The sequence below is a fragment of the Spinacia oleracea genome, chromosome 6, assembly GCF_020520425.1.
Source record: "Spinacia oleracea cultivar Varoflay chromosome 6, BTI_SOV_V1, whole genome shotgun sequence".
Lineage (NCBI taxonomy): Eukaryota > Viridiplantae > Streptophyta > Magnoliopsida > Caryophyllales > Amaranthaceae > Spinacia > Spinacia oleracea.
The window spans coordinates 123057376-123066465 of NC_079492.1; the positions used below are offsets into that span (position 1 = coordinate 123057376).

The following is a 9090-nucleotide window of genomic DNA, read 5'->3' on the forward strand; positions in this document are numbered from 1 at the left end:
CCAATGCCAAACTACTTTGTGAAGGTGCAAGAATGGCTGTAAGTGATGGTACAAGAACAATTTTCTGGGATCATAAGTGGGCAACACCCACTCCATTAAGTGAGATGGCCACACAGCCAATTCCAATTGATATTAGCGGAGCTACGGTTGCTGAAATGTGGGAACCAGAATTTGGGTGGAAGTGGGAGTTATTTGCTCAATACCTCAACCAGGAAGTACTCAAGGAGATTCAGTCATTTGAACTCAAGACAGACACTGCAGTAGGGGACCTAATGTATTGGTAGGGTGACAACAAAGGTAAATTCTCTATAATGTCTGCTCTGAGTATTATGTGCCATGAAACGGATATAATAGATGACGAGTGTTGGGACGCAGTGTGGAAAGCTCCAATTCAGCAAAGAGTACGAGCATTTCTGTGGATTGTTTTCCATGATCGTATACTTGGCAATGCCAATAGATATAGAAGACAAATGACTAACAATCCTAGATGTTACATTTGTGGAGAGGAAGAAGAAACAACACTGCGTATATTGCGAGATTGTCCCGCTGCAAAGGTGATATGGAACAAGCTTGTTGGACCCGCAGAGGACACTAGTTTTTACCAAGATCAGTTGAAACAATGGGTGACTAGAAACTGTACAGGAGGTGGAGCTGAGAATGAAAAGATATGGGTAACGTACTTTGGAACAACCATTTGGTGGATTTGGAGGTGGAGGAATGGATATGTCTTTGATAATCATTTTGCAATGCCGGTGGATATTGGTGCATTCCTATAAGTGAGATTCAACGAGGCAATCAGAAGCCTAAAAGAAGCTGAAGCAGAAATGGGTACTACTAGGATCACGAAGGTTCAGAAGTATGTTAGATGGAAATCACCCCTTATTGATTGGTATGCAGTGTTGAACTGTGATGGAGCAGCAAAGGGGTCTCCTGGTGCAGCAGGAGGTGGAGGGGTGATTAGAGATCACCAAGGAACCTTTGTGACTGCTTATTACTCTAGTTTTGGTCACTGCTCTGCTTACATGGCAGAGATTATTTCTTTGGCTAGAGGATTAGAGATTGCAAAGAACTTGGAGATAAAGAAACTGGAGGTGCACATGGACAACCTTGCGTGTGTCCAATTCTTCAACTCGACAGAAACAGGCAGAGGACTATGCACACATGAGCTTAATCATTGCAGATCAATGCTAAATAGTGAAGAGTGGGAAGTGAAAGTGTCACATATCTATCGTGAAGGGAGTAGAGCGGCGGATTGGCTTGCAAATCTTGGCGCTTCACAAGCTAGCAGGCTCTCAATAGTTAATGATATCCCATTAGAACTTAGTCATATTTTAGAGGAGGATATTAGGGGCGTGGTTATGGCACGTTTAGCATCTGCTTAGTTGGGGTTTGTTTTTCGTTTTTGTTCTGCTTTAAATTATGCATATTTGTTTCCTTTATTTTGGAGCCTTTCTCCTCTCAGGAATCAAAAAAAAAAAAAAAGATTAGTAGAAATAACAATAATATTTAAAATAACACACACAAATAAATTGATATCCGACAAGTGTTATAATCTCTAAATACGCTGCAAAAATTTTACTGAAAAGATAAATAATACACAAGTGTTCACAACACTTATTTTAACTCACAACCCATACACACCCCAATTACACCCAAGAACTTTTCCCTAAAAAATATCTTAAAGATTTTCTCTCTCTGCTTTTGTGTTTTCTTTTGTTTTGGGATGATTATTACAAACAATAACCTACATTTATATTGTTTTTAGTTTGCTAAAGATAGGTTGTATGTTAAAATTAGCAAACTATTTATTTCCTATCAAATTTAAGACAATGCATGCATGCATTCTAAAAAATTTCTAAGGATTGCATTGCTTCCTATTCTTTTTTTTTATTATTTTTTTATTTTACCTAAAATAATAGTGGTTGTTAATTAATAATTATCCAACAAGAACAGGTGCGGTAACTTTCCTCTTTTGGGCCGCCACACAATAAAGTATCGTAGACCGGCCTTTCTGAAAAGTTTGTGTTGCATGTACTGAAGTATTAGAAAAGTAAATTAATAATAATTATTTTATTAACATGTCGATACCCCGATTTAAAAATGTCGACACTCCGATTAAAAAATCATGACTCCGCCACTGATCCACTGCGTATAAGTATCATGAACAACAACTTAAAGAAACGAGAGGAGTATACATCACTTGTTAGTTGCATGTTCTAAGCGTAGATATTTCTGGTTATGAAGTACGTGTTTAAAACGTCCATCGGTCCATGTATAGATTTGTACAGAAAGTTCCCTTAAGAAGGCGAGAACATGACATTGAACAACATTTTTACTTCTCTCTAAAAATTTCTCTCTCACTTCTCTCTAAAACCAAAACCCTAGAAACCCCGATAACAACTCCTGCTCACCGGCGACCTGATCTTGTCACCTTCCTTGAGTCGCCTGTGAGCCGCAATTTTAGTGAATAGGTTAGTTTGGTAGTTGGTGAAGGTAGCAGCAAGAAGATCGCCCTCGAATTGAAGCTAGGGTTTTGAATTTTGGGTTGTTGAAGCAAGGGAGGTCGTCGGCTGTTACTTGTGTTGTTCATCGGTGAAGAAGTGAAAGAGGAGCCAAGCTATGCTATAGCTTCTACCTCCTTTTAGATCGAAGCACTTCTGGCTGATTTGTGTTTGATTTTCGTCGGATTTTTCCAAGTTTTGGTGGGGAAAAGTTTGTTGGTACAGATCATTTCAACCTTGGGCTTTAATTCCAGATATTCCTACTCGCCGTCGTCGTTCTTTCGCTGGTAAAGGTAAATTAAGGGTTAGGGTTTCAAATTGGAATTGAAATTCCTTGTGTGTTTTTGGGTTGTGATCTGAGATTTAGGGGTTTTAGTGTTTAATTTCGAAACTAGCCTTGTCGCCGCCGTCTTGTAGTGTCGGAAAACGCCGATCTTGACGGTAAAGGTAAAGATTAGGTTTCAGATTCCATTGCTAGCCGTGTCGCCGCCGTCTTGTGGTGTCGGATAACGCCGACCTTGATGGTAAAGGTAAAAGATTAGGTTAGGGTTTCTGATTTCGGTCTTAATAACTCTTAGATTCTGGCCTTTGTGTTTTTGGGTCTGCCTTCTATCATTTTCCTCGGTTTTTTTTTTGTTTGTTTGTTTTTCTTGTTAATTAGTTTAGAATGTTTAGTGTTGCTAGTTTCTTGAGGGTAGTATGTTGGTTTCTCTTTTTTATTGTTGAAAGGTTTTTGTATGAGGTTGTTGTGTTTGGTTTTAGCCTGTGGTTTCCATGTTCATTTGATTGGGCTTTGTTGTTGGAATGTGCCCATTTGTTTTGCATATCATGGAGGGTTGAGGATGCAGGAAAGGTGGTAGTAGGTAAAATGATCATGGAGGTGTTATCAAATGGAGTTTTTTTCATTGCAAGTCTTAGTGTTCTTGGGCCTGTTAGAGTGTTTTCAGGTTGGTTGATGAGGGAGGGTAATTTGGGTGGAACTCCACCTAAGGTTTGGTGTTGTTGGGTCCTGGTTGTGTGTTGGTGTATGAGATTTAGAGTTATTAAATCTCATTTTAGGTTAGCATTGAGATTAGTTTTCATTGCTTTCAAAAACCCTTATTTTAGCGCTGCTCCCCAAATGTTTTTGGGGGTTCATAGTATGCTTTTCAAGTCACTTTTAGTGACTCGTTTCTCTTGTGAACGAATCACAAGCAAATTTCAACCAGGACTGCTTGTTTACGTTGTTCTTTGTCTTCCCTTTTCATCTCCCAAATGTCATAGGTTCTTAAAGGCACCTCTAGTGGTCTTTCATCCCTGTTTTAGCTTGCCCTTTGTGAAAGGAATCATTGTCATTGATGGGTTAAAAAAAGTATCAAAAAGCATAAGTGGTTTATGCTTTGGCATGCTTACATTTCAAAGGTATTGTAAGCGAGGTTATCACGACGACAATCATGAGCCGGCAGAAGAAGAGAATGCTACCTCTACAAGATTTAACGGTTTTTATTTTGTTTGGTTTGTAATCTATGTAAAGGTCTTTCATGGCCTTAGTTTAGTTTTTGTTTGTACTTTTAGTTTGTAATCTTTTTAATTTTATGCAAATTAAGCTTATGTCAAAAAAAAAAAAAAAAAAAGAAGGCGAGAACACTCTAGTTTAGGTTCGTTGAGGCCTATTAATAGACATTTCCACTCATTTGTACATTCAATTACTAACTACATTTACAAACCTTCTAACATTATTGTATACTCTCTCCGAGGATTAAATTTAAAGAATATTCTTTTGAATTAAACATGAAAATAGAATCAATTAACAATTTTCATTAATTATCACTATTTGTTACCTTTCTCAAGTCACAACCCATGGTAACGAAATTATTACCCTCCTCAATCCCCAATTTATTACAAAGTATATCAAACAACTATCGATGATAATAATTAACACTAAGTTTATATCAAATATATGAAGTTTATAAAAACTTTCAATCAATGAATCGCTAATTCCGGCCTAAAAAAAACCAATTTCATGTTAGTATTACAAGATAGTCACATAAACCACAAACACAAGGATGCTTTTAAATATATTCTTGTAATCCTAGGGCCCAATATTCTTGAGAGTTGGTTTCGGTTATGGCGCAATTTTATGTTGTGAACTAGCGTTTGTAAATCGAACCTTACAATTTTCTCACATTACTCTGAATATACCAAATTTGATTATTTTGTGACCATATTTTTATTAACACCATTCTTTTTTGCGAAATGATTATATTGGAATCATAATAAAGTGCTACCATCATTTTGAAATGCAATATATTATAGAAGAGATGTAGAAGCGCTTGTGTGATGGCTCAAGTGTATTGTACGCACAAATATTTGGACAAAAAGAGAAGTCAACTTTCGAAAATGTTGACTTTTTAGCCGGAAAGTTGGTCAAAGGTGTTGTTTTAGTTAAAAATTAAGCTACTGTTTCAACCAAAAATACTCGATAAGCTAGCTCACATTGTGGAAGCTATATATGAGCGTCCGTGCCCCTTTTACCGTTGATCAAAACTAGATATTTTTGTTGTTGATTTTACAAATTAGGACAATACGGAGTAATAAATAACACGTGATAATGATTTTCTAAAAATGATTTTTGTAATATATTTTAGTCAAATTATTATACTCTGTATTAATAATGGAAAATATATTGAATTGATATTTTGGTCAAATTAGCATAATATCGGATATTTTGGTCGAATTATTAAATGAGTACATTGAGAAGTACGTTATTAATAATGCAGTAACTTTAGGAGAGAAATATTTTAGTTAAATATTTAATAAATAAATGGTCAAACATTATTTTTAGATTATCGGTTCGTACACGGGACCTACTCTAGTATACTCAATCTAAGTCAAAGCGATATTTTAATTTGCTTAAATCTACATTTCATTACCAACGTAAGTAAAAATTATACTTAAAAAACTACATTTCATTACCAATATAAGTAAATTGTACTTAAATCTACATTTCATTACCAATATAATTAGTAATTCTAAGTACAATTAGATTGGTAATGTAATGGGGCACATGTTTCCAGCCTATGGGGAGAGAATGTTTTGAAAAAAGAAACACTAAGATATATTTCATGTACTTGAACAGACACAATTATGTATAATCAAACTCCCCTTAAAAAAATCTGAAGCCTTAATCATTATTTAATTACATACTGTATGAGCTTACTTTATTTAGCTGAAAAGAAAAGAATCAGAAATATCATTTTACTAAAAACGTACTCCAGCATAGATAATAGCACAGTATATATTAATTTAAAAAGGTCGTGCGCGCACAAGGTGTACAATAAATTTATTGTACACCAAGATAACTTTTACCAATATTTTCGTAACTTTAACCTAGTTTTGATTAACTTTTATATTAGTAAAAAAAAGTTGATAGAAATGATTAAATGATTAATTTTATACATTATTAGTGGTTTTGAAGAAATATGTTTTTACTGAAATGAAAAAAATTATCACTAAAAATAGATAATTTTTACATATATAAGCTTAACTTTTAACATTTTGAGTTAACTTTTACTCTGGTGTACAATATTTATTGTACACCCTTTGTAAATAAGAATTTGTGTATTAATTTAGTAATTTATTTGACCAAGTCATGACCTAATTGGCTTATTGTCAAAGATGGAAACTTTACCTCAAAAGGTTATTCGTTTACACTTTAGATCCCTCACCAAAAAATGCATGATAGAAAAAAGTAAATTAGAAAACATTTAAATGAAGTTTACACAAAACCATATAGATGCAAACTCTAATTAATTAATTAATTAATTAATTAATTAATTAAATAATATAAGTGGACATCCGAATCAACCCGTTTAATCTCTGAAGTTTGTGGTGAAACCATGAAATCAAAGATATGAGATCGAATCTGGTGTTTTAAGGTGAAACCATAAAATTGAAAATCTTAGATTGAATCTCGCCTACTTCTCTACTTATTGCTTACCCTCCCAATAGAATTTTTTTTTATTGAATCCAAAATATAACAATCTACTTTCATAGGCGAAATTATTTGATGAATTCTTAAATTCAGTATTGGAGTATAATCTTATAGCCCTAACAAAGGCAATTAAATTAGTATACTCCGTATTTTTGAAAATGTTTAAATTAATTAACCAACACAAGAGTTAGAAATCAAGATCTAGTACCAGATTTGGCCATTACAAATTAAGTAGATTATAAAAAGGTCCTACTTTTGTTTTTATTTTGATCTCATAAATTAAAACAACCATGAACAAGCTAAAATAAAATAAAATAAAAAAAAACAAAAACAAAAACAAAATATGCATTACCAAGAGCTAGTAACTCATATAAGTTGTTGTTGATCAACCATGGAAAATTTCCTTGTCTTTGTTTTGATTAGCAATTCTTTCACCCTCGAATTGACGGTAGCGATAAAGGTACCTCTTCAAAGGATCAGCATACTCATCAAACCCTAGAGAAGACAAAGCCCAACAAATATCATCACCATTCACAGTTTTACGCTTCTCCTTGTGACATTTATCAGAAGCTTCACCGGTAACAAAGCTAATAAACTCGGAAACACATTCTTGCATAGTTTCCTTAGCTTCTTTTGAGATTTTAGCATTAGGAGGTAATATATTCTTCATGATTCTTCCAACGTTAGCTATAGGGAGCAATCGATCTTGCTCCTTGATAGTCCCCGAGGCTTGATCTTCGTGCTCGTTATACGGTTGATCTTCGTTCTCGGCCGAGTTCTTGGTGTTACTCTCATGGTAGATGTAGTTTCCATGGTGGTGTTGTTGAGAAGAGGATGAAGTTGCTGTAAGGTTGTAGTTTGGAAGTAGTACTTTATTTGTGTAAGGACTTATGTTATCAACCATTGTTTTTTGTACGTGTTTTGTATAAAAAGAGAGAAATTAATTTTGAGAGATATGATCCTCTTAGAGAGAGACACGTTGCTATGAGTTCAAATTGCTCATTGTGTTGTGTTATATACTTATATATATAAGCACTTGTTCACATTGTGTATATATTAATGATTTTAATGTGTTTGAGATGAATGAGACCTACTACTTGTTATTTCTTAATGTTATTTCATGTCTATAGCTAAACCTTTACCCAAAGTTTGTGCACATAATCAATGATATATTTTTATGCTTTAGTTTCTACGGAGTAATATTTTTCAAAATTTTATCAATTTAATTTTCATGCTTAACTATATATTTTTTCTATGATTTTCTGTTTATTATCTATTGTTTTAATATATTTTTAAAATATTTTTTACCATATTCGATCTATAGGGGTTTGAATGTTTGATTTTACCCTCTTTATCAATTTAATGTTTGATTTTCTGTTTATTATCTACAAAAGGTCTTGCATGCATAAGGTGTACAATAAATTTATTGTGCACCAATCTAACTTTTACCCAGTTTTCTTTAACTTTTACTCAGTTTTCTCTAACTTTTATATTATTAAAAAAAAAGTTAATAGATAAACATTTTAAAGTGTTAAATAATTAATTTATACATTATTAATGATTTTGAAAAAATATGTTTTATTAAAATGATTTTTTTTTTTTTTACTAAAAACTATATAACTTTTATCTATATAAGGGTAACTTTTAAGCATTTTACGTCAACTTTAACTTCGGTGTACAATATTTATCGTACACCCCATGTAAATAAGAATTTGTGTATTATCTATTGTACATGTTTATAAACTTATAAAATTTCACTACCTGTAAACTAAGTTTGTAAGTTGTTTTATTCAAGTGAGACATTTAAATTATTTGTGGCTTTTCCTTCTCTCATCTTCCACGACTTCCAAATATACATTCTTAATTTCTCAATTACACTTCTAATTCTCGAAAACAAAAAGCGAGGTTGGGGAAATTATCTTATTTAATTTATAGTTTTATTAAAGTCACTTAAAGAGAAACATTTAGTGTGAATTTTACTTTATTGTTCTTCATATAGGATTTTAAATTGAAATTCATAATTTATTATCAAATACAGAGTAAGTTATTTACAAAATTAGGTAAAATTATAATTGCACAATTACATTTGACATGTACTCACTTATTATAGAAATTACAAAAAGCATGGTTTCTTAGGTCGAAAATAGCCAATCAAATAACTCTCTCGCCGCTTTCTCTCCCTCTCTCATTTTCTAGGTTTTTTCTGCCTTCGTAGGCCGGAAATTGTCTAATTTCTTCGGAAATTAAACTATTTTCGACCCTTTGTCTTCAATTAATTATTGTCTCTTAAATTCAATAAGATGGGCGGAGTTCTTCGTACTTGTTCGGTAGTCTCCTTATGGTGGAGTTAGTTTTGGTTTGTCGTTCACTCGTAGTGTATTTATGTAGAATTGGACCGTTGGTAAAGTTTTATGCAGGATGCAACAAATACCAATTTTTCGAGTACATTCAGATGAATCAAATGGAAATCATCCTCGCCGCTACAAAAAATCGTTAGACCCTCTCTCCGAAAAAGGCTGCATGTTCAAGCATTATATACGAGAGACGTTCTACAGTGCAAGATCTATTCAACGACCATAGTTTTGATGAAGGAAACCTTTATTTGATTCGATTTGT

The 9090-nt window shown here is 33.2% G+C and overlaps 1 protein-coding gene across 1 annotated transcript; it reads right to left on the reverse strand.

Moving 5' to 3' along the window:
• Positions 1-6425: 6425 nt before the first annotated feature.
• On the reverse strand, positions 6426-7486 carry LOC110795464 (nuclear transcription factor Y subunit B-5). Its single transcript, XM_022000479.2, has one exon. The coding sequence runs from the start codon at positions 7376-7378 to the stop codon at positions 6860-6862; it is 519 nt and encodes a 172-aa protein (XP_021856171.1). The 5' UTR covers positions 7379-7486; the 3' UTR covers positions 6426-6859.
• Between the last annotated feature and the right edge of the window lie 1604 nt (positions 7487-9090).

Excerpts from the sequence above, each read along its gene's own strand:
- LOC110795464 (XM_022000479.2), bottom strand. The coding sequence starts at position 7,378 with ATGGTTGATAACATAAGTCCTTACACAAATAAAGTACTACTTCCAAAC.